This window comes from Misgurnus anguillicaudatus, chromosome 11 (genome assembly GCF_027580225.2).
Source record: "Misgurnus anguillicaudatus chromosome 11, ASM2758022v2, whole genome shotgun sequence".
Classification (NCBI taxonomy): domain Eukaryota; kingdom Metazoa; phylum Chordata; class Actinopteri; order Cypriniformes; family Cobitidae; genus Misgurnus; species Misgurnus anguillicaudatus.
This window is the reverse complement of record NC_073347.2, coordinates 6,057,850-6,084,453: the sequence shown is the minus strand read 5'-3', so window position 1 is coordinate 6,084,453 and position 26,604 is coordinate 6,057,850. Positions and strand designations below refer to the sequence as shown.

At 36.2% G+C, this 26,604-nt stretch overlaps 1 protein-coding gene across 2 annotated transcripts in view; it reads right to left on the bottom strand.

The window, feature by feature from the left end:
- csmd1a (CUB and Sushi multiple domains 1a) overlaps positions 1 to 26,604 on the bottom strand; it is a 696,936-nt gene that overhangs the window by 283,701 nt on the left and 386,631 nt on the right. For both annotated transcript variants that reach the window (XM_073872919.1, XM_073872920.1), the window contains exons 6-7: positions 7,511 to 7,623; positions 4,146 to 4,223 (exon numbers count right to left, since the gene is read on the bottom strand). In XM_073872919.1, the coding sequence (XP_073729020.1) occupies positions 4,146 to 4,223; positions 7,511 to 7,623 (191 nt within the window). The remainder of the gene's footprint in view (positions 1 to 4,145; positions 4,224 to 7,510; positions 7,624 to 26,604) is intronic.

Genomic DNA, 26,604 nt, shown 5'->3' with positions numbered 1-26,604 from the left:
CGTGATTGTGGATATCAGTCTCCAGAGTTATTCTGTCTGATCAAAGCGGGTGTCCGTTTTTCTGATCTTTTTCTTGGGCATTTATTTTGCTCTCCTATGCTGCCCTGTGATCACCTCAGTGTGTGCCAAAGAGCTCCTTATAATGCATGTGACATGTGTGGATGTTTAATACATAAATGCCAAGTATACTTTCTTCCCAATCGAAGATCTAAGAGCTCCTGCTGTAATTTTAGCCCTTTCCCTAACTCCTGACAGACGTTGCCAGACTACGCCATCGCAGCGCAACACTTAAAATCACATTCAATTACAATGTAGAGAAATAGATTTAAGCAATCTCATAAAAATGTTGTACGATAGGTCTATCAAGAGCATTAAAGGGCACATATTATGGTCATTTTTACAAGATGTAATATAAGTTTCAGGTGTGCCCAGAATGTGTCGGTGAAGTTTCAGCTCAAAATACCTCACAGATCATTTATTATAGCATGTAAAATGTCTGTTTTAATGTCTGTACCTTTAAATGCAAATGAGCTACAGCTCCTCACTTCCTTACACATAGATATATACACTAGATGTCACCTTGGGGTTCTAAGTATGTGTCAAGACCGCCGCCATCTTGAAACAGAAGTCTTGTCATAGGACGTAACTAGGTAAAGCTGCTATCTCCGCCTGTACTTCGAATTCATGGACAATGCCGGACTTTTGTGCTGCGTATGGATGTTAGGCCTACTAGCACTATGCATTATAGTTAGAAAAAGTAGATTTTCATAATATCAAAATGTTATTTTTTCTAGATTCAATGCTAAATACATGTCTGACCGTTGAAACAAACCAAAAGAAACCAAGAAAATCGCATTTATGAGGATTTATGGTGATTTTATTTCCGTTACACCATTGCCTACAATGACGCAGATGCAGGGTTCCCCTGTTTCAAAATGGCGGCTCTATTTGACGCATTCGGTCCAATGAACTGCCTTACAAACAGACAGTGAGTGCTTTCAGTTAAAATAGTATCTAACTATTGAGATATTGTGGACACTGTACAACTCGCTAAGGGTGAAAACTATGGTAATGTAGGGCTGTAAGTGTGACCTCACATTGATAAGTGTCTAATAAGACTGCTTTGGTTTAATGAGCATTAGAAACAAGGAGCGGGTGGATTTTTTCATTGTAGGGTGGTTGTGTTCACACACTGCCAACACACGTTATGTCCAAACACCTTGTAAAAGTGGATTTTGCATAACAAGTGCCCTTTAATGTACGGTTTGGTTTAAGAGTTATAACTCTTGTTTAGAAGAGGAACTGAAGAAGTGGGCAGTCACTCTTTTACACCACACCCTCTCTAATAAATGATCAGCAAACCTGACAAGCAGAACATTTTAACATTGGCTGACTGTCTAAACATTAGGCATCATTTTCCTTTCATTTACAGTGCTTTTACATAACAGGTGGGCTATTTCAATGGTATCTGCCACGTAGTATGGACATTTCTGCATGCCATAGAATAAATAAATAAAAAGTGGCACCTATAAGCAATGTGTCTAAGTCTATGCCTAAGGCATCTTGCCTATGGGCTGTCCACAGGTCATTTATTGACCATCTAATGCATATCGTACATATAACTGGGTGCAGTGGGTGGCACTAGTTGGAACTGCCAGCACTATCAGGGGTGCATTTCCCGAACAACTATATACATAACTCGCTGCTGAACCACCATAGTTCGATGCATAGTTGGAGAAACTTGTTGGCTCAAAAACATAGTTGATGATGTCACATGGGACGTGGAGTACTAATTAATTTGTTTAAATCGACTTATACTCAGATTATTGCTGTAAATAACGTAAACTGCATCGCCTGACTGATTTTGTTATTGTGATTTAGTTGTGTGTTGTTTTATTTCAAGATATATCATTAATGCGCAATTTCCCTCTGACTTTACTCCTCCCAAGCATTCCCCAGGGTCTTAAAGCTTGTAGGCTTACACACATGCGCACTTTTAAAATATGTGTTTGCTGCGTCATGTGAATCACGTATTTTGTCAAAATAAGTGCCTGCTGCACACGCGTCAAAACCATTTATGATAAAAGAGATGCTCACGTTACAAAAAACGCGCTATTTGCCTTAAATGCGTCTTCGTCCAAGTTGAAAATATTCAACCCGAGTGACAAATTCGCATTACACAAAGTTAAATCCTGTGAGTAGTCTAGAACGAGTAACGCGATGCCCCGCGTTTGGTGTGTATGTAGCATAACAATGCTTTTGGGAAACGCACTCTTGATTGGATGGTGCTTCGCAATTTCCAGAAACACAGACACACAAGTTTATTTATTTCTTATATCAGTCCACCAGAAGTCATGTCAACTTGAAACTAATAAATGGATTTCATTGAAAGATGAGTTATCTCTGAAAGAATCTCACAGCTGTGTAAATTGCACTGTAAAACATTTTGTGAAATATATATATATTATGTTACTTTAACTTAATTTAATTTAATTAATTAATTAAACAATTTTAACGTGATGTTATAAGTTATGTCAACTTTTCACATGCCAAAACTTAAAATAGTAGGTTGAATTGACTTGCAAAATCAAATTGTTTTAACTTTTTTACAGTGTACTGTAAACAGGACATCCACAAGCAGAATTGCATATTCTTACTACTTTTACACGGAGAGAAATTCTGACCACTAGGCACTATACAAATTGCCAGTGTTTCTCAGATATCTGTGCAGATTGCGTAACTGTAATTTTTCAACCTTAATTTTCCAGACAGATTTATTACTGTGCTATAATCCTTTTCAGATAAATCCTTATCTAATTGGCACACAAAAGAAAACTGTGCAGTGGTTGGGTCTTCTTCACACATTTAAATGGATAACCGACTCAATGAGCTGCAGTGTGGGCTTTATGTCTGTCATAAAAAAAGCCTAACCTATAACTTTCTTAGAAATTACTGCAAGTTTCATATAGCATATCATAAGATTTATTTCAAAAGACTCAATGTATCTTTTCAAGTCAGTGAAATGACTCCATTCGCTTTGTAAGTGGCTTCATCTGCTTTAAGTGAATTGGGCAGTTTGTCAACAAACCTAAGGCGACCTCTCGGATTTAACGAATGGCTGGGTAGCTACGAACAAGCTACTATTATCGTGCGTAAATTTTACAGTAGCCTCGCTGAAGTGGTGTACTCAGCAGGTTTTGTAATGCTAATTGGCAAAGAACACGCTTGACGGAGCGTTGAACGGGTGAAATCATCCATGCAGCATAACGTGCTGCTGTTTCCTTCATTGTATTAAGAATATCATCAAGGGCATCTTTATTAAACACATAATGAAAACAAGCAAGACCTGTAAATAGTCACAAACAAAAATGATTGAGGGGAACGCGGTTGTGCCAAGGAGAATAAAAACAATCCCAGTTTAATAAACGAATAAACATCCCACATCGATAATGTATTCATGGGGAGCACCGTTGCGTTTTATTTATACTAGCGTATCTTCAACTTTAAACATGGTCTGTCGAACCCAAGACTACTGATGTCTAAAAAAGCGTGTCATGGTTGTATAAATACCTGGGTGGGTGGGTAGAGTGAACTAGCCATATTACGCCCTTGAGCAAGTCTTTTAACCTTAGGTAAGGTAATAAGTACGGGAAAATGTCCAGTCATTAAATGTGTCTCCACGTTCCAAAAATTACTTTGATAGCTTTACTTTTGCCTGTGTCTCGTATTCATAATTACTTTTGTTTGGACATGCAAATGACTGCAGATTGGCATCAGAATCAGGTATTTCAGAGAGACAAGTGTAATAAGTTGCTTTAGATGAAGCACGTTTTGACCCAGCAAGAAAAACTGTATAAGGATTCAATTACCGTGATACAAAATTACTCATACTGTGAAATTAAATCATACAATGTCAATTTGATCATACGACCTTGTCCCTGGTGTGATTTAAATGACTGCTTAGCTACTGACAAAAAGCAGCAGGAAGGTTTCACAACTTAGTCCAGCTGTTCTTTCACTAGCTAGACCTTATGACAAGTTGATGAAACACACGGGTGTTCTCTACTAGTTGACCAGACTCTTACTTTAGGTCACCTGTAATTTTACAGCATCAATTGAAGTGGAGACTGTTGGAAGTGTACTTAGAACGGCGTTTTTATGACTCGTGTCTTTACTCGGCAGCATTTTCACCCCTCTGGATTTCAGCTCGATGGCCTTCTTCACTGTAGGGAGAGGTCAGAGGTCAAGTATGTGGAAGTGTAAACCGCAATCCATTTTTAATGTAGTCGGCAAAATTCAAGTGCAGTTAGATGAACTCTTCGAGAATTAGTGTGGTCAGTCAAAATACGAGCTCTGACCCATATGTTATTTTCAGACCTGACCAAACCAAACTTGGCATATGATGGACCTTATGTAAAGTGAGCACTTTGTTATCCGAGACACAACTCCCTGCTAAAAAAAACAATAGGCACCATCACAGAAATTCTATTGGTTTTATTGGGAATTTTATTGGTTCTAATGGAATATGACCCAAAACACACTACAGTGTATTGGTTTTTGTTGGTCTCTAATGGTATGTATTGGTTCTATTGGTTCTACGTGTTGGTTCTAATGGAATATTTATTGGTTTTAATGGAATATGGCCCAAAACACACTACAGTGTATTGTTTTTTGTTGGTCTCTAACGGTATGTATTGGTTTTATTGGTTCTATGTATTGGTTTTAATGGAATATGGCCCAAAACACACTACAGTGTATTTTTTTTGTTTGTCTCTAACGGTATGTATTGGTTTTATTGGTTCTATGTATTGGTTCTAATGGAATATGGCCCAAAACACACTACAGTGTATTGGTTTTTGTTGGTCTCTAATGGTATGTATTGGTTCTATTGGTTCTATGTATTGGTTCTAATGGGATATGTATTGGTCTTAATGGAATATGGCCCAATACACACTGCAGTGTATTGGTTTTTGTTGGTCTCTAACGGTATGTACTGGTTCTATTGTTCTATTGGTTCTATGTATTGATTCTAATGGAATATGGCCCAAAACACACTACAGTGTATTGGCTTTTGTTGGTCTCTAATGGTATGTATTGGTTCTATTGGTTCTATGTATTGGTTTTAATGGAATATGGCCCAAAACACACTACAGTGTATTGGTTTTTGTTGGTCTCTAACGGTATGTATTGGTTTTATTAGTTCTATGTATTGGTTCTAATGGAATATGGCCCAAAACACACTACAGTGTATTGGTTTTTGTTGGTCTCTAACGGTATGTATTGGTTCTATGTATTGGTTCTAATGGAATATGTATTGGTTTTAATGGAATATGGCCCAAGACACACTGCAGTGTATTGGTTTTTGTTGGTCTCTAACGGTATATACTGGTTCTATTGTTCTATTGGTTCTATGTATTGGTTCTGATGGAATATGTATTGGTTCTAATGGAATATGGTCCAAAACACACTACAGTGTATTGGTTTTTGTTGGTCTCTAATGGTATGTATTGGTTCTATTGGTTCTATGTATTGGTTCTAATGGAATATGGCTTAAAACACACTACAGTGTATTGGTTTTTGTTGGTCTCTAACGGTATGTATTGGTTCTATGTATTGGTTCTAATGGAATATGTATTGGTTTTAATGGAATATGGCCCAAGACACACTGCAGTGTATTGGTTTTTGTTGGTCTCTAACGGTATATACTGGTTCTATTGTTCTATTGGTTCTATGTATTGGTTCTAATGGAATATGTATTGGTTCTAATGGAATATGGCCCAAAACACACTACAGTATATTGGTTTTTGTTGGTCTCTAACGGTATGTATTGGTTTTATTAGTTCTATGTATTGGTTCTAATGGAATATGGCCCAAAACACACTACAGTGTATTGGTTTTTGTTGGTCTCTAACGGTATGTATTGGTTCTATGTATTGGTTCTAATGGAATATGTATTGGTTTTAATGGAATATGGCCCAAGACACACTGCAGTGTATTGGTTTTTGTTGGTCTCTAACGGTATATACTGGTTCTATTGTTCTATTGGTTCTATGTATTGGTTCTAATGGAATATGGTCCAAAACACACTACAGTGTATTGGTTTTTGTTGGTCTCTAATGGTATGTATTGGTTCTATTGGTTCTATGTATTGGTTCTAATGGAATATGGCTTAAAACACACTACAGTGTATTGGTTTTTGTTGGTCTCTGACGGTATGTATTGGTTCTATGTATTGGTTCTGATGGAATATGTATTGGTTTTAATGGAATATGGCCCAAAACACACTGCAGTGTATTGGTTTTTCTTGGTCTCTTACGATATGTATTGGTTCTATTGGTTCTATGTATTGGTTCTTTTTTTATTGTTTTTTCAGCAGGGCTGTCACACTGATTAACGGACACGGACAAACATCTGGAGCCAATTTGGATTTCAAAGCAATTCTGAATTCAATCCTGTAATTATGTCATGTCGGACGCCAATTATGATCGAGGATTCATGATATAAATTCACTTTGCATGATTTGCTCTCTGTCCGGCATTGCACCCCCATCAGTAAGCTTTCATGAAATTGAATTTTTTAATATGATAAATATGATGACGATTCAGTGGGGCAAAAGAGTGATGGACTTGTTGTGAGAAAATATCTGAATAATGGTTCCCTGGAGAGTTGTCCTTACTATGTCCTCAACATACCATAAAATATTTTTGCCCAAACAATTGCATCAACATGCCCACAATTTGTAACCAAAACAAATTACAGCATTTCAACATTGCAAATGTTTTTCTATTTCACAATAAGCACTTTTGCCCTGTGCACCTGTAAACTCTATTAAAACACTTTTCACACTCGCACTAGTTTGTTTAAATTAGTGCTGGGCTTAAATGTATTTTGATCTCTTTTGCATAACTTGACTTAATTTCAAATAGTGATATTTAACTAATCGTAATAAATAAAAATAATCAATGCACCTGCAACATGAATGTATGCCCCTAATGCATACTCAAGAATGGGTAAAAAATGCTTTAAGACGGATTGAACATGACCCTTAAAAAGGTTTTAGAGACATAGACGATAGAAAAAACAGCATATACATATTATTGTCAAATACAAAAGCATATAAATACATTCAGTGCTCTGAAATTGAACAAATTCAAGACATCCCTCAAGCTTTGCCCGAGATTCACAGCATCCTCGGCTCATTATGCAAATTGAAAACACGATCATAAACGCATATCATGAACGTGATTTAAAGGCAGCTCATCTTGCGTTATTCATGTTAGGAACATGAATTCCCTCACCGCTGTCGTGATTGATTTCCCACTTTAGGAGGGAAGCAGTAATCATCATTCCAGCATGTGTCTGCTTATGGAGTCGCGGGCACAAGCCAAGATGTCATATTTAGCTACAGTAGGACATGCCAAACCACGTGCTATTCTTCACTGCCAAGTGTCCCGCATCCGCCAATGACAAGTCACTCTTCTCCAGTGTCCTACACAAGCTGACCTCTTACCTTGGTACTGGGCACTAAATCCTTTCCTCCGGTGGTTGCTGTCTGATGTGAAGTGAAGCCGCAGCCAGTTCTTACTACTGATGACGGGAGACGGCAGGTTCATTCCAGTTAGCCTGGAAATAAACAAGAGAGAAAGGGCCATTCAAATCAACCGTACAGACAGCTGGAACACCATGACGGTCATTACAAAATGACAAATGCCTGATTTGTCACACCAAAGAAATGTCCCCACACTATCTTTGTGGGGACATTTGGTCACCACACCATACTTTTTATTGTTTTCAATTTGCATATACCTTATAAAAGATACAAACAAACAACTTCTAACAGGGCAAGAGGCATTTCAAAAGCACTGGTTAGAAAAAGGTACAGGTAGAAAAGTTACTAGGATGGTGCCCTTACTCTAAAAATGGCTGGGTTATTTTTGACCCATGTTGGGTAAAACACAGCTGGGTTGAAGTTTACCCAATGCTGGGTTGTTTTAACCGAACAGCTGGGTTATTATAACCCATTGTTGCATAACAACAGCCCAAGATTGGGTAATTTGTAACACAGCATGTGTTTTGTTCAATATTTACCCAACATGGGTCAAAAATAACCCAGCCATTTTTAGAGTGCTTAAAAGGGTCCTAATATGTGGCATTTAGGTAAAAATATACACCTTTGAGGACCCAGTATGGATTTTTGAAGTACTGATATGTGCCGATTATGTACAAAGGTGTAGTTTTTAAGATGGTACAGTGAGAGCTTTTGTACCTTTTGTCCAAAGGAGTGTTGGACGCCCCGTGATTTTCCAAGCCTATTTAGGTACATTTTTGTTTTGCGCTGAACTGTTAGAATAACCTGCTCAACTAAAAGCAATACTACAATACACTTCTGTTATCATGGCTATTATTAGCACAAGCGGGATTCAGCTGTAGGTGCACAGTTAACCAAAACTGTGAAGAGATTTTGAATAACGTCATTCATGCTGTTACATTCCCTAGCTGTATTGTGTAAAGTAGGGGAGAACCGGGGCGAAAGTAACCAGGACAAAAGTAACTAAGGGATTTTCTCAGAGCCTTGGCTGCATTGGCATTCCAAACTGTGACAAATATCGCATTATTTTGTCACCGTTTTGCGTGCGTAGGTCCAGAAAGTTGTTTTTAACCATAATAAGTACATTCCTAAAGCTGTCATTTTTTTCTTATAAAGTGTTGTGTTTCTGGTTTCATGTGTTATACAGTACTGATCAATCTACAGGTTATTTCCAGCCCAGTCTCACGAAATTTCGCTATATAGTCACGTATTTTTTTAATTCTTTTTTCGTGCTATTATCACGAAATTTCGTGTTTTTTCGTGATCGTATGTTTTCGTGTGATTATCACGTATTGGTTACTCGACTGTTTTGTCCTATTTTCTTACCATTGTCGCTTTGGTTCAGGGTTAGATTTACATAAAATGACATCCCTAACCAAACCCAACTCTAACCCTAACGGCAGGCAACATATAAAAAAAATCAGAAAAAAATTGAAAAAATGAATATATAAAGTGACATTCTAATGCAAGCACCAAATCTAATCCTAAACCGAAGCGACAATGGTTTAAAAATAGGAAAAAACAGTAACCAATACGTGATAATCACACGAAAACAGGAATGTGTTATACGATCATGAAAAAACTCGAAATTTAGTGATAATAGCACGAAAAAATAATAAAAAAATACGTGACTATATCACGAAACTTTGTGAGACTGGGTAGTTATTTCAGGTAGTGCTGTAACACATCCAGAAGTTTGCCTTAAAGTTTTTCAAAATAAATGTAAATCGGGTTTAAATGTGATGAGATCCTGTTTGGACGAAAGTAAATTTTGTTACCTTTGTCCCACTGCTAATACGGTTGCATTATGTTAAAAATGTATATGATTCTAATTTGATTTAATTTATATGTTTATAGTGTTCAAACAAGTGCTGTCAAAAGATTAATCATGATTAATCACATACAAAATAAAAGTTTGTGTTGGTGTTATATATTTGTGTGTTTATTGTGTGTAATTATTATGTTAAATACACACATACAAGTAAAAATTTAAGAAAAATGTTGTTTGTGTTATATATTTTTTCATTTATATATAATATAAAATATATCTAAATAAATATATATATATATATATATATACATATAAATGTTTCTTAAGTAGCCTATATACATGCATGTGTGTGTACTTATATACAAGATAATTACATACAATGCACATATATTATGCAAAAACAAACTTTTATTTTGTATGCGATTAATCGCGATTTATCTTTTGACAGCCCTAGTTCAAACTGCTAAAAAAATGTATTCTCAACAATTCAAGTTTGTACTGTTGGGTTGCAGGTTTGAAACATTTCATGGAGCTGAATTTTAAAATGAAAATGTAGTTTAATTGTTTTTAATTGTTACATATTAAAAAGGTCATAGTCATGTACGTTTACTAAAAACAAGTGTAACACAAAAATCTATCTTGCTCTGTTTTGTTACTTTCGTCCCAGCTGTCAGGGTCAAAAGTAACAATGCGCTACTAATTTTTAAAGTGAAATTATACTGAATGCGTTTTTATTTGAACAAAATTCCACCTGGTATTTATAGACCACACTTGTGAGTTAATGACCACAGCAAGAATTATATCTCTGTCTAAAACATTATCTTTTAAAATGAAGTTTTTCTGAAAAATGGTACTTTCACCCCTGCGTCCCCTATGGTCCATATTTCATGTCTACACGTGGGTTCGTACACAGTGATGCAATTTTCGTCATCTGAAGAGTGTGCATGTACTGTGCTGCATTGCCGGATTTTTGAAACCGCTCATACATTGTACGGGTAGGTAGCGTATACACCCATTAGAAGAATGTAGCTTGTAGCCAAGGAGTGTACATGAGTCAAATAAACTATTCTTTGCAAAGCTGTGAGTTTAACAGTGCACATAGGTCGTGTATACACGAAAAAACAGACTAAGTCAAGGGCTTAAGTCAATCCAAACCGTTACTGCTGAGCGGTGGGAATTTAAGTCTGAGAGTATGATTTGCAGTCCGTGCTATTTATATTGCTCTTTTATTTCTTACGTTATAACTCAAACTGCCCCATCCCTCGATTTCTCATCAGCATGCCATGTGTATCCCCAACTCCATCATTCTAGATAATTATACCACAGATGCGCATGAGAAGGGTCAATTTCAAGTTGTACGCGGGCTGGAGTAAATATACGTCTATTCCACCTCCTAATTATGCTTCTTGTCGTCTGCTCTACATTTTCATTTGAATATTTCAATTCACAGCGACTTGCTGCTAACTTCCTTTGTGAGATGTGGACACCCAAGGGCTTTTCCGCTCGCTTCTAAGAAGCGTCTCGGCATATGGATGATCAACACCCCAATTTAACGCACCTGGATAAGTCATCGGCAAAACAAAAGATAAATCTATTAATACCAGCGTCATTGTGAGACAAATAACTGGTTGTTTTTCTCAATACGAGCCTTGATGTCATCAGACTGCCTTTCATGATGCTTTTCCATCCTGGTTTTTGCTTTAATTGTGATGCGTTTTAAAAAAACATATTCCAGGGTGCCTATTAAAACTTCACAACACCTTGTCTTAAGGTGCATAAACCTCATGTTTCCCGCTCCATGTGGGCTTAGTTCAGTGAATTATCTGGAGTTCACATGCAGGTCTCAGTAAGGGCCACTGGTGTGAAGTCATAATGGTAATGGTGTGGCCAGCTATAGGGCCTTGAGCAACATATCCTTTTACCTTTGCTTTAAAGATTGGTCCTGGTGCCTGTCAAATGTGACTGAACAACTGCAGAGAATTTTATTTCGGCACATATTAAATCCCACATTTGAAAGGAAGGAAAAATGTTCACAAATCAAAGGCGAAACTGAATCCAATCTAAAACTACACTGGGTCTTGACAATAATCATTCATATTCTTAACAAGTATTAATGATGGCAGCTCCAGCACAGTCATTAGTGTATAATTTAATATTTCATCCCGAATCAGAGCTCCATCTCCTTGATGAGGAGACAGTTTTGTTTTTGGCACTGAGATCTGAGTGTATTTTCTGCGTTGTGTGAATGTGGGTGAATCTCACGAAGACCCTCTTTAGGAAAATGTCTGGGTCATATTTCACCCCAACATTAAAGAGAGAGAAAAAAATGATATTTTGATTTAAAAGAAATCGAGCCTATTTTTAAGTCAACACAATTGCAGTGATCTCATCCCTCGACTAACCACCCCTGTACTACAATAGGTGCGTTTCCATTGCAGATCAGCACAAAACATTAGCGTTATTTTCTAAATGTCGACAAAAGACTATTGCAAAATGACGGCGTTTAATCGATGATATGCGACTGAAACATAGTTTTTCTTTTCTCGATAAGTCATTTTAAACATCACGTCGACTGATCTTGGTATGTTTATGTATATCACATCCACCGCACGTAGACATTATTTTTACCTGAAGGAGACATAGGAGTGTTATCTAAACATTAATGATAAAGAAAGCCCCTTATACTTGGGAGCAGATACATATTGAGGTCTTTCAAGGAGGTTTTAGTACACTCTTAACCCAGATATTGTCTTTACTTTAACAATGAACTAAACATCACTTATTATTTTGAGTTTTGGACCAAATACTTAAAAAAGTATAGTTCATTTAACTTTTAAGCGTAGAAAATCCATTAAACTAAAACATTCAAGTACACTGAAATTAAAATTATTAGTTCATTTTGTGAGGAATACTCATAATGCTTTGCGCTTGAATATTTTCGGCTTTTTCACAGAATAAAAACTGATAAAAACGTTCACTACTTAAATATTTGTTAATAAAATGTCATATACAGTAGGTTTAAGTTTTTATATTATTGATTTTGTTTTATTGTAAATGATAATTTTGTGAAGTCACCGTTCAGGTGATCAGTGTTTCTGGACATGAACGCTGTTCAGAACATTTTACTGTATTTCTCTCCACAGTACTGACAATGCGTGTGAAAAACACAGTTTTAGGTGTGTTTTTGTGGAGAATCACATTTATTCAATGATTGACTTAAAGTCAGTCATGAATTTTGTTTTATAATGTTATTTATAACACCAAAAGTAATATAAAAGATAAAAAATGGGCAACTTGATTTGTCTGCTACACCAACTAAATGTTCTATGTTAATACAACTTAACCTTTTTAGTTTTACGCTGTTGAAAAACTAATGTTATTTAGTGCAATGGGTTTCCTCGCAAATTTCTAGTAATGTCAACTAATCCAGGTTAAGAGTTTTAAATCTATTCAAATTAAAATTGTTCTTATAACAGCTTATATGTTTAAGTTAACTTCACTCAAGTTGTTCAAGTAATCATTACTTAAATTTTTTAGGGGAACAAGTTTGCTTCATTTTTTTAAGTAAACTCAACTTATCCGGGCTTACAGTGTACATACCACGTCATCTTCCAATAATAAATATGTGACTTACTTGTATCAGGTGATTTGAAAATGCGAATAAACTATTTCCATTGCAGTTTTGTGAAATACACATTTCCCGAATTGCCTAAAAAACCACCTCATGCGAGCGTACAAACTTGTTTACGTGTTTCCATTGACCGTATTTTCAATTTGCAATGTCAATTTGCGCAATTTAAAGGGTATTGAAAACTGAGAATGTTATAACTATTACAACTGAGAGCGAAGAAAAGACAAAATCCAAAGTTAAATGTATGGACCTGTATCACAAAAAGTAAAGTTAAACTAAGCAAAAAATAGGTAAACAGGACAAAAGGCAACCTGCAGTGTGTTTATTGAGTAATTTAAACGATGGCTGTGTTGTACACTTTAAGTTGACAGGGTTTTTTTAGTGGTGTTGTCTGGCACATAGGCTGTTGTGTGAAGCCTCTCTACTTCTTTTCAAGAAAGTGGAGTTCAGCAGAGCATGAAAACCAGGTTGAGCTGAGAAGGCAAAGCAGTAAGAAAGAGAAATGGATGTGCTTTACAAGATCCAACAGAGACAACAGAGAGTAAACCTGTTTGAAAAGAAAAGAGCCGTGCAGATAATACAAGAGCAGGAACATTGGGATAACAGTTTTCCTTTGGGATAAAACAAGTCAAAATTTCATCAAAGGTCAGAATAAGGGCAATTTTCTTCAAATGTGCGGTCATCACAAGTTTACTACTCATTATGAAAATTTCCTCACCATCACATTCTTAATGTCGACAGCAGACATGTTACAGATTTAGTAGTGAGCTAAAAAAAAAAAGATTTTGCATTCACATTCTTTACACATAAAAATTCATCAGAAACACTGCAATTTTATTGCAATGCATTTTTTTTCTCTTAATTGACGCGATAACTCGTCAATGGCTGGGAAAGAGTTAATTACAGTAGATTACAAACTAACCTTAGCTGGAGACTCAAACATATAAACACATGTAATGTATGCCTGTCTATAGTAAAAACACAACAGCAGGATGCGTTTAGTATACTTCTACGGCTATGTGTGAAATGTAAAAACGCTCATGGTTTAATTCCTAAACCAAAAAACAGAAATGCCAGCCTGATCTCACAGGGGCTTTTACATTAATTTGCAATAATGATTAGAAAATGTACTAGTATTAAAAAAGTACAATAATAAAAACCCCTCCCCCAACATCACAGAGGCAAAAACGAATCGTACAAAAACGTCTGAATTAATACGAATTAGCCACTTCATAAATAACGTACCATTTGCCATGAGATTGCGTTGGAAATGCTATAAAGTTTACAGACATCAAGCCCTTAAAATGGTTGCCTCTGGAAGCATCTACTGTATATTTTAATTTCATTTAGATGTATTCATTTGAAACCATTAGGAGTCCCTGCTCTACATTAAGTGAATAATGGACATTTAAAGAGGGATTTAAATAAAAATGCGATTCTGTCAGCCCCGTTTTTCATTTAATTAACTCACCACACTGGTAAAAATGACTAAATCTGGAACACATTGGAAAGACTAGCAATAATATAGTATTAGTACAAAAAAAAAACATATCAATTATCAAATCATTATATTTTTCTTACTTCTATCCTTAAATAATATTATTAACATTATTGAAATATAAATCACTTTTATACAACCACAGGATAAATTATGATGGTGTGATGTCATAAATTAAGATTGTGTTGGGCAGCTAAGGAGATACGAGGTCTTCAAAGCGAATAGCCTTTATTTTATTCACAAGTTGTAGCCAAATGTATTCAAGCTCTTGCAGCCGTGTCAGAAAGGTCAGGAGAACAGGCCCACTTTGATGACTGCTGCCAATAACTGCTGGAAATCAAGGCCACGGACAACATCATGAGCAGAGCCGAGGAGAATTTCAACAAGAAATACTTTCAATTGCAGATTCTGAGTTTGCTGCAGGGGGTGGTTCAGCCACCCTGTCTGTCGTCTTAGCCACTCTGAAATTAGTAAGTCTATCAAACTATTAAGGATATTTTTTATTTAAAAAAAAAAAATATTCGAAAATAATAATAACGCAAAACCCAGGACATTTTGGTGATAATAATGAGTTTATGAGCCATTAAATATGTTTTGCTTTTCTGCGCATGCTTGGCAGCCTCCATTGGAATACAGTAGAGTGGACAGTGAAGTACAGCGCGTGCTGCAGGTCACCTGGAGGCAGCTGCAAACTCCAAATCATTGTTTCATGAAATATCCAGCATATACCCATATAGAAGGTATTTCACTGATTTTTACATTTCAGCATGACCTCACAAATTTCAGTGTTATAGTCACAGAATATCATTGTCACGGATCTTTGCATTTTTCCGTACCACGGACGTTCTTTTCCGTGTCAGTTACACGTATTGGTTACTCAATTGTTTTTCCTATTTTCTTACCATTGTCGCTTGGGTTTGGGGTTAGAACGACTTTCTGTCACATAAAATGACATCCTAACCCAAACCCAACTCTAAAGGGGGTCACACACCGGACGCGCAGCTCAGCACCACGCAGCGCCGTTCTAAAAAAAATTGAACACATTGTTTTCTATGAGTATACGCACACTGGCGCCAACAGGTGGCGCCTGTCCGCGGCGCCCAGCTACGACTCAGGAAGTTGCTCAAATCCCTGTCGCGCCACAGGGCGCCACTCACATAGTTAACATTAAATAACATCATATTTGTCCCAAATCATTAACGATTAACATTGGCTGCTAACGTATATTTTGCATTTTGAAGTAGACGCTATCTGACTAAGCTTGCGCTATGTAATGAGCACTTCTGGTTTACGATACCTTTGAGTTGTCCTAGACGCGACTCTGTGCGTCCGATGTGCGACCCCCTTAACCCTAACGTCAGCCGACAATTTTTTAAAATTCCCCAAAAAATTGTATGAACAAATATTTAAAGTGACATCCTAACCCAAACCCCAAATCTAACCCCAAACCCAAGCGACAATGGTTTAAAAATTGGAAAACCAATTGAGTAACCAATACGTGAAACTGACGGAAAAGAAAGTCTGTGGTACGAACACGGAAAAATGCGGAGATCTGTGACAATGACACTGATAAATTAGCAAAATATTTCATGACTATACCACGGAAATTTGTGAGATCAGGTTGTTAAATTTGTTTGCTAGCCTGTATGAGTACATTGACATCTGCAAAATATACAAAAACGTGGCTTCTTAAATTAATTAAGTGTGGAATAATTGACGACAGGCCGTTGAATTATTGAAAATTAATGCACACCCAAGCTGGTAATGCGGCACAACGTGAAGCAGGGTTATTTTCAGACATTTGACAGGTCAGGTGTGCATTATACAGTAAAATAATCAACAGCTGTTTTGAATTTATAATTTATCAAACAATCAGAATAAAGCATTCAACAAACCTGTGGTATAGTATTAGTTATCCCACGTTTATAATTCAAGATTGCTTGCTCATGCTTTGCAAACTGAAACAAAGGCTTTTTTAGATAACTGCCATAAATGACACATTTTGCTTTTTTACTTTTTTTTAGTTAAAGGGATAGTTCACTTTAAAATGAAAATTCTGTCATCATTTACTCATCCTCATGTTGTTCTAACCCTGTATGCATTTATTTTTTCTGATAAACACAAAAGAAGATATTTTGAGAAATGATGGTAAACACACAGCAGATAGTGACCATTGACTTCAATAGTAGGAATAAAAAAATATGATGGAAATTAATGGGTAATATCAACTGTGTGCTATTATTTATCAAAATATTTTCTTCATCATTTATCACAACACCTCCAATTTTTTTTACTATGGCAGTCAATGGTCACTATCTGCTGTGTGTTTACCATCACTTCTCAAATTATCTTCTTTTGTGTTCATCAGAAAAAAGAAATAAATGATGACAGAATTTTCATTTTAAAGTGAACTATCCCTTTAACAGTAATACTGGCTGTGAATGTTTTGATGCTAACAATAAAGTTTTCAAATGTGCCATAGAGAAATTTGCCATTCATAATGCCTGAGTTTAACCCACAAAATTTCTGTAAACACTGCCATCAATAGACACACGCACCCACATAAACACACACATGGCATGTAACCCAGTGCACTCACACATATGAAACAAACAAATCAAATGATGTTTGCTTTTTATGGATGGATATTTTGGACGTTTTTAAAGGCTGTAGAGCACAGGGAGAGCAAACAGGTGGAGAAAGAGTTAAAGAGACTGAAGGGGTCAGAGACATCTAAGAGATGATGAATAAAGTGAATTTAGTAGTTTAATAGTCATGATAAAGGTTATTAGCTCCTAAAATAAAAATCATTACATTATTTACTCACTTCCAAAACACTTAACATTTTCTGATCAGGGACTAAAGGAGTCCTGTATGATTTATGTCAGTCATGTGCAGGTTGATGTTAGTTAAGATTTAACTGGGAAGTAAAAGTGTGATTTATATAGTAATGAGAAGTACAGTCTGTTTTCATATAAATTGTTAGTATTCCTAAAGTAAACTTTGACTAAACATATAATTCAAGATACACAATAATAAATAACAGTAATAAATAACGTTTATACATTTATAGTTAATTTAGTTTTGGTCACCATTAATACAACTGTGTAATTGTTTTATTTTTTGACTTAAAGATCAATCAAATTATAAGGGCTTGGAACGGTATGGTAGAGTAACATATATACTGTATATATATATATATATTAGGGCTGTCAATAGATTAAAATATTTAATCGCAGTTAATCGCATGATTTCATGAGTTAACTCGTGATTAATCGCAAATTAATCGCACATTTTTATCTGTTCTAAATTTACCTAAATGTAACACTTTTTAAGATTTTAATGCTCTAATCAGCATGGATTTGGATAATATATATGCTATATGCAAATATATGTCTACAACAGCCTGTTTACATTTTCAACAGAACCATCAGCCATAGTTTTATAAATGTTTTTGCCTTTAGAAGACCTTGTTCTTTCTCCATTTCTGTTTGCTGCTGCATCATTTGTGACCTGTGCTGGCAAATTGAGTTGGGATAAGCAAATTTTAAAAAATGTGTCATTTATATTTTAACATTCTCTATTAAAAAACTTCAAAACAATTGGACCAATTGTTGGAATCTGACAAAGCATGACAGAACTATACCTGTTAATGCAGAGCAAAAACAATATCAATATACATATATGTTTTCTTTTCTTGTTTAATTTTGACATTGAGACGGACCACTTTAAGACTGTAGGATAATGCAAGGGTTTAATATAATGACACAACAGATACTTTTCCTTAACAGTTAACCAAACATTCACTTCAGATTATAGGTCATGCCTGCGTGAATTCTTGTCAAAACAGATATTTTTAAACCTGTAATTTTGTGTTAGATTTCTATATATATCGAGCCCAGTCTCCTGAAGATGCGTTTAAATAACACGAAGTGTCACGAACTCGTGCGTTTGTGTGCATGCGCTTCAGACGTCTGCGTCAGACATCGGTTTTGAGCCTTGTCACTCTTAATAACTCTTTTAACATCAATCAGATCCCAAACTTTATCTCTCTTAATAATTATTTTAACATCAAGAAAGTCCTGCGGTCTATTTTCTATAATTTCTGAATGCTTTTTAAAACGAAACTAAAAAGTGAAAGAAGACGCATCTTAGCTTTATATGGATTTGGGACGGTACACCTCACAGAAAACGTGCAGATAAAGAAAACTGCACATGCAGAAAACGTGCATTTTAGATGTTTAATAACCATTTAGAGCATTGGATTCGCTAGACGAGAGCTTAATGTTCTTATTTTTATGAAAAGCTCCGACTCATCTAGACAGCGCCAGTCACTTGCTGCGTCTCAATTCATCCAGCTGTGGATCAAACAGAAATTGCGTGTTGCCTTAATCGCGCGTTAATAAAATTAGTGCCGTTAAAATGAATTTGCGTTAACGCGTTATTAACGCGTTTATTTTGACAGCCCTAATATATATATATATATATATATATATATATATATATGACCTGTATTCAACACAATCTCATGGCAATACGTACCCACTCTACAATTGGCATGAATCGTACAACCCAAATTTTGTATGATTGGCTTTCACCCCTGACACGCTGGGGTTTCATTTGTACTTTTCTTTTGATAACAAATTCACACCAAACAAATTCATATGTTTTTTGAAAAAATAAAAAACAGAATATGGAGCAACTGTTTACAAACTGACTTTGTGATTGAAGGCGGGCATATATATATATATATATGCCTCTATTTCCAATAACAACAGCCTTTAACCGTGGTAAAGTCCATGTAACACACAGCCTCGCTTTAATCCACCTTTATGAGCAATTTGACATTGACTAAAGAGACACATTCTTTTCTCATCTGACAAAACTTGACATGACAGGTCATCCAGCATCCGTCCATGAGTCCTCAGCTCTGGAAATTGCTTTGCAGAAGTCAAAGTAATCAGACGGCTTCCTCGGAGAAGGATGTACTTTAAACATTAGCTTCTCAAATCTGACCACCTGTCGGCTGTCTGTCTCTCCACCAAATCTCATTCCCTCACGTCTACTTGAATATCTGTCAAAGGCTGTCACTCAGGGCACTCGCACGGAAATAGCTCGCACTGTATACACTTGAATTGCAAAACTTTATTTTACTGAATAATACCATGTTGTTTAGACAAAGCCTGCAATTCATCCTAATCCTAATGATAGGTATGTCATGGATTTTTTTTACTTTTTTGGCTGATAGTTCGACAGTAGAGATCTTCTCGGGTCCAAAGAAATATTCCTGACTCAAAATGAACAAAATCACTTTTTACACACCTGAGGTGCATAAATATTTTTTTCGAAACTAAAACCCGACCCAATACAAACCTGTGTCCCGTAAAAAAAATTTAACACGACCCCAAATGTAAACGGCACTGACGTGTGTGCTGTCTACACCAGTAAGAAGAAAGAAACCCCGTTGGCCTGGCAACCAGTTTTGGGCACTGCTCCATTTATTTTCATTTGTTGTCTGACGGCAACATCAAGGTAACTGCTACAGTGTGCATTCAAAATGAATTGACAGGTCTGACTCAATGAAAATTAACCTAATGCCAGACACATGATGGAGAGGAGGACAGAGGAGAGGTTGAAAACACATGTCTGGTCCGTTCGGCAAAACACATTCAGACCCCAGAATATTATACCTGCTCTGTGTCCAAGGCACATGTGAAACTTTTAGACCCGAACCTGCTGGGGTCTCGGGTCAGAACCCGGGTTTTCGGATCTACATTAAGTGGACCCGTGAAGACCTCTAAAGCACAGTAACATATGGGTCATTCTACAGAAAAGGTGGAATTCGGGTGATGGAAATCTGCTTAAATGAACTTCTTTCAAAACACCCAAAACTTCTTTAATAGCATTAATTAACTTGTCAAATCTATGAATCCGCAAAACGGGGAGCTTAATCTATGTTTTATTTTTTATACATTTTAATAAAGAATCCATGACGTTGTATCTTCAATACCTGACAAAATGAGAATATAATAATAGATAATGAATATGATAAAACTTATAAACTTAAACATTTTTCCATCTTGTTTTGTTTGTATGCTTTTATGTTGGTCAGTTAAAGGAATAGTGCTTAGGAAGTACTCACTAGAGAAGACGGTAACACACATGACGGTAACACCAATGACAATTTACAGAAAAACAAACATTTTACAAAATGGCTGCCATTTGCCATGTGCTATTTCATCAGAGATGTAACAATCACATACTTATTCAGTATAATGTATTTTTATGTAAAGATCTTAACACTCCCAGCTATAAAAAAGAGTAACACTAATGACATCCAAAAAATCTTATCTCAAAATTCTTGGATATATCATGATATTTTAGACAAATAAGGTAAGACATTTCACAAACCTTTTGCCTTCCTCCACTGCACTTCTTTCACTGACCTCTTGACCCATGAAAAACTTCAAAGAGCTGATGCATTGTTTCAAAATAAAAGTGCTTTGGTTAGGGTAACACCAATGACATAAATTTGGGGGACAAATATTTATTTGATATTATTCATATTAATAGTGTATTTTTACCATTTTAGTGTTGTAGTAAATTCATACAGGGTTAAATGTAAATGTAAATTTGATTTGTATTATAAAAAACATGGTTTTAAATAATAAGTACACAGTTCAACTTCTATGTAGGGACAGGGCAATTTTCAGGACCAGACATTTAAAAAAAGTTTAAAAAAGTTTAAAAAAAGAAAATTACATAAATAAACTCTCTCATCATGTTAAGGACAGTGTATATTTATTAAATTTATATCATTATGGGATTATTGGGTCACATTAAATGATAAGGGGTCTGTAAAAGCAAGGGACAAGCATTTCCACCTTTTTGTAGAATGATCCATATGGTACAATTGGGATAAAAGTGATGTGTTGAATTAGTTAATTTAAATTACTTGCATTGAACTAGAACTTCTATTTAACATAATTCAGTTAAATGCATGCAATTCATGTAAATATAACTGAATAAACCTTAAGAACAATACAAAACTTATCAAGTTCATTGCCCACCTTGCCTTTATTGTCCATCTAGTGTATTTATTACACTGTATTATAGTAATCGTTTGAATCAGTTATTATTACTCTTTTGAAGTCATATACTGTAATTGATTCACTTTCTTGTTTTCTGAAGTTCACAATGATCAAGGTTATCTCAAGTAAATCTTATCATGCTATTACGTAGTAACCGGAACAGTTCTAGATAACAAGATTATGTTTATGAGATTATGCCATTATTACAGTTACCCAGAGAAATATAAAATTCTTTGGACTATGAAAAGAACACGAACAACCTACATAAACTTCAGCTAGAGCCAAATCCTCCCCAGTATCTCATATAAAGGATCATAAACCTGCATTCAGCTCTGGGCTGGTCCAGCCAAAACCCATTTCCGGGAGTTGGAAAAAGCCCCACGCTTTTTGATCGCTTTCTATATTTTTACAGAACATCTCCTGTGCTCTGTTGAATTGGGTGTGTAAATACCCAACCAGTGAAGACAACAGAGACCGTTCGGATGAATAGTAGCAGACTTAAACATATAGACAACAAGAGTCAATGTGCTATTGATTTCTCAGTGTTGATTTCTCTAACGCTTCTGGGGATTTAAGTTAAACACTTCCTGTCTGGAAGCCACAGCATCCGAGGTCACGTGACACAGGTGCAAAGACGATGGAGTCGAGTTATTTCGGCCTTACAGAGGTGGCATTTAACAAACAGGTGCTATAGTTGGTGTGCTATTGTTTCCTATGGATGACTGGAACGGTGGATCGGTCAGCAGCCTCTGGGCCGAATTTCTCCCATGACATTCAGCAACATTTTCAATATCGATTCCATTTGGGTGACATTAAAAGGAACCCTGTCCAGATTTTTAATAGGATGAGCAGTATATTTTGATAGCTGAAATCGGGCTGAATATGATGCCCAATCAATCTAAAAGACTCCAAAAGGGCAGCGAGTACTTACGCTCTGATCGATGTTTAGTCTGGTGCTGGTAAATGTGATGGGCGCTGCCCATGTCGTTGCTGTGCTCAGATCATTTCATCTGTTTGCTCCATAGCCTGTGTTTTATTATTCATCATGTACGCTGACGTTATTTATAGTTGGTAATGAATAATGTCTTGTTGAGAGAAACAAATACAGCTCACTGGACCTCTGTTTGTCCATTTAAATGCATAAATACATTTTAAATTGTTTAACATGCAAATAATGCAAAATATCACTGGTCATCGTAAATTTGAACAAACAAATAATTACTAAGAGTTAATAAGATTCATTCTGCACAAGGAGATAGGCACCTCTAGAGACAGAGCGCAGCGCGTCATAACCTGAAAACCACGCCTACCGGAAAGAAGTGGATCGCCGACTACGTTTCCCCCTAGTGGACGCAGTTTTACTAATAGGAGTATTAGATCCACTTTTGTGTCTTTAAAAGCTCATTTTTTGAGGTCGACAGCTTATAAAAACTTATTTATGGGTTTTTGGGCTTGTTAGATGTACACCTTGTCACACAGCAGCTTTAAGGTATTATTCTGTTTTTAAGTTTAATCTGTAAATAAGTTTTTATAAGCTGTCGACACCAAAAAACGAGCGTTTAAAGACACAAAAATGGATACAGGCAACTTTTCATAGTACTCATATTAGTAGAACTGCGTCACTAGGGGGAAACATAGTCGGCGATCCATTTTTTTCTCCTTAAAGGCTGAGTTTTACGGCTTGACAGCTTATAAAAACTTATTTCTGTGTTCTTTAGCTTGTTAGCTGTACATATTGTCACACAGCAGCTTTTAGGCATTATTCTGTTTTTTTGTTATAAGCCAGAAATGACAATGAGGCGGCATCTCGCTATACAAAGTCAATGGAGACGGTTGGATTGTTTTCCCCCCGATGGGTGTGGTTTTCAAATTTGCATAACTGCGCTCTGTCTCTATAGGAAATAAATTACACATGTGCTTTGGACTATATCAAAACATGTGTCTTTGACAGAAGGTTGAACTACGTATAAGGCGGAGTCTATGAGCGGTTATGGGTGGGGCATAATCAATGTGACATCACATTGATAGTGGATCCCCAACCTGTTTTGTATGACTGTTAAAAGAATAAATGGATTTGTATAATAACAGGATGCTTCTGGACATACACTGGCGACTCATTTTTTGATAGAAGCACATTTAAAAGTGCATTAAGATTTTTCGGTTAGGGGGGCTTTAAGTCTTGTTTATACTTTCGTCTGGCAGTGAGCCTCTGCTGACTGTGCGTGCACCTCCCTAAAGTGAAACTTAAAACGCTTGCCACCATAATATTCTTTTAAACAACAGGGGGTGACTCAGAAAAATTGGCAACAGAAAGCAGCAGAGACAGAAGTGGTTTGCCAGATTAACACTTGCATCACGTGGAGTTGATGTCCAGAATGGATTTTTTTACTTTTAAACTGTCACGGTTGTGGGTTAACTTAAAGGGGAACAAGTAAAAATGTTTGTTTGTAGTATACAAACGTTGTGTAATGAAGCAAACTTATGTGTTCACTATTCACTAGAAAGGGTTAAATGCAAAAGTGTGGGGAACCATTCATTGGTCATTACGTCACTTTCTTTCACTTCCAATTGAATAATTTTATGTTTGAAAAGTTTCCAAAAATCATCAAAATGTAAAGTGGACAGAAGTGACATCATTATTTCCAATTGTTTGTGTGATGATTAATTGTCTGTCAAGATTTCAAAAGGCTTCCATCCTTCATAGCCTGAAATTTCATTTCTGCACAGTCTAAATAGTATGCTGCTGCTGTTTATAGTAAGAATAAACATCCTGGTATTACTATTCTCATTCAGTGTAAATAGAGTGTGCCGTTATTTCATCAGCAGCCCGGTAAAGTAATGTTATTGCACTCTTTCAGCGACTTTGTGTAATTTCAAGCCTGTGTTTTGGTGAAGCGGAAAGCAAATTTATTTGCGAGGGTGCCGAAGCGACCGCGCTGCCTCCGTGCTTCGCGCGTCAAGAGTAAGGACATGTTTATTCACTGAGCTTGAAGTTAATAGAGTTCAGACAGACTCATCCTGCACGATGCTCTCTCAGTAAGCTCCGACTTACCATTTGGCCAGGATTGCAAACATTTAAGGAGACAGAAAAGAATTGAGAAGCATCCGCTTGATGAAAGGAAGTAGAGAGAAACGGGTGGGGAGAGGAAACAAGAGAAAGCATTAAAGCGACGAGTGCCGGTCATCAAACTGACAACTGCAGAAACAAATTCAAACGGTGGCAGCGCAAGTGATCTGTTTTCTAAATAAAGTGTGAGATCATTTCTTATGCCTCATTTCCAATAGGGTTTACCCTAAAAAAGCACTAGGTTATTCAACCCAGCATTGGGTCAAAAATGAATGAACCCAACCCGTTGAGTTTTAATGTAACCTATGCTGGGTTGTTTCAGACAAAATGCTGGGTTGTTTTAATGAATTGTTGGGTCAAAGCAGGGGCGCACTGGCCATCTGGAGCACCGGGACATTTCCTGGTCTGCCTGCTGTGCAGTCAACTCAGCTTGACATGTGATAGGCTGTTGAATGAATGACGGACCACTGAAAATAAACCAATCATGCAATCTTTGGGGTGCAAAAATGCCCAACATTAGCCACACACTGCCTCTTTGGCCAAATCTGACGATCGTGCAAAAAAGGGAGTGAAAGCACAAAGGATGATAAAAAGCACAGAAGCCGACGAAATGCTGCAAAATCATAGAAATGTCCGCGACAAACGCCACTCCTATTTCTCTGCAGAATGCAATAAATCCGCTTAACCAATCACAGCACACTATTCCACGCATTGTAAACAATAATGGCGGCGCATTGAATACAGACAGAATCCTAGTTTTCCTCATCTACTTTGTACTACATGATCAACAAATAAACAAAAACAAAATAATACTTTGATGGCATTGATAAACCTGTGGTGGTCTTCTGTTGCGAGGAAGAAACGTAAGCCATCAAATTCTAATAATTTATGTGAGAGGCACTCGGGAAACGGAAAAATGCCGGCTGTTGCTTATTCTCCCGACAGCATTAAGCTTCTGTCATGCTAACACATTGACCACAGAGGATCTTATTAAAAACTTTCCTTATTTTACTTAAAATCAATGAAAGTTGAGCAGGACCAAAACATTTTACAGCTGATCCCTGTCAAAAAAGTTCATCTACGACGTCCCAAGGATGACAGCAGCAATGACAGCGTTATTAATATGACAAAGTAAGTGTTTTAATTGATGCCATTAATGTTTATTTTTTTAATCAGTGTATACCACTAGTCAACTAAATGAATATAACATTGACAAGATAAATGCACATTTATTTATTGATTCAATAGATTTATAGCATTTTGTGGAAAAAATAATCAGTTTTTATAATACATTTTTGAAAATCAAATAATGGATTTGAATTTTTAATGTTTTTATAACCTAAAGATGCTATGTGAAAGTTTGTAACAGAAAATAGTGGTTTTCATCTTGTCACTTTCTTGGTATAGAAAACACATTATAAAACGGCTCGTTCTGGTTCTTCATTCACATTGGTTGAAACGCGTTCTAAGCCGTGATAAAATACCCCGGTAAACCCACGGTTCAGACCGCATCACAAGTATCACTGCGCCACTGTTGCTGCATACTGATTTATGAAAATAAACACTTTAATCATTTTTTTTATTTTTCTACCTTTGCACAATTATGGCGATATCCAGATAAATGTCAATAAATATTGTTGAGTAATTTGTCAATAAAGAGAAAATGTTCTCTGAGTTGTTTTTGTCTTATTGATATTTCCGCTATTATCCACTAGATGGCAATCTTACCCAACTTAAACAGCATTCTTAAACTTAAACTGACGTATTCACTCGACACAACAGCGTTGTGGTGGATTTAGCGTGACGTGTAAGTTTTGATCAGGCTCTGAATCTGATCTCTTACAAAAGTTCTTCACAAAAATGGAATTATCTCCGAAAATTTGAGAGGTGATAACTAATAAGAGAACAAATGAAGGTAGGATGAAAAATTTTTTTGTTGTTGTTGGAAAGCGGATGGA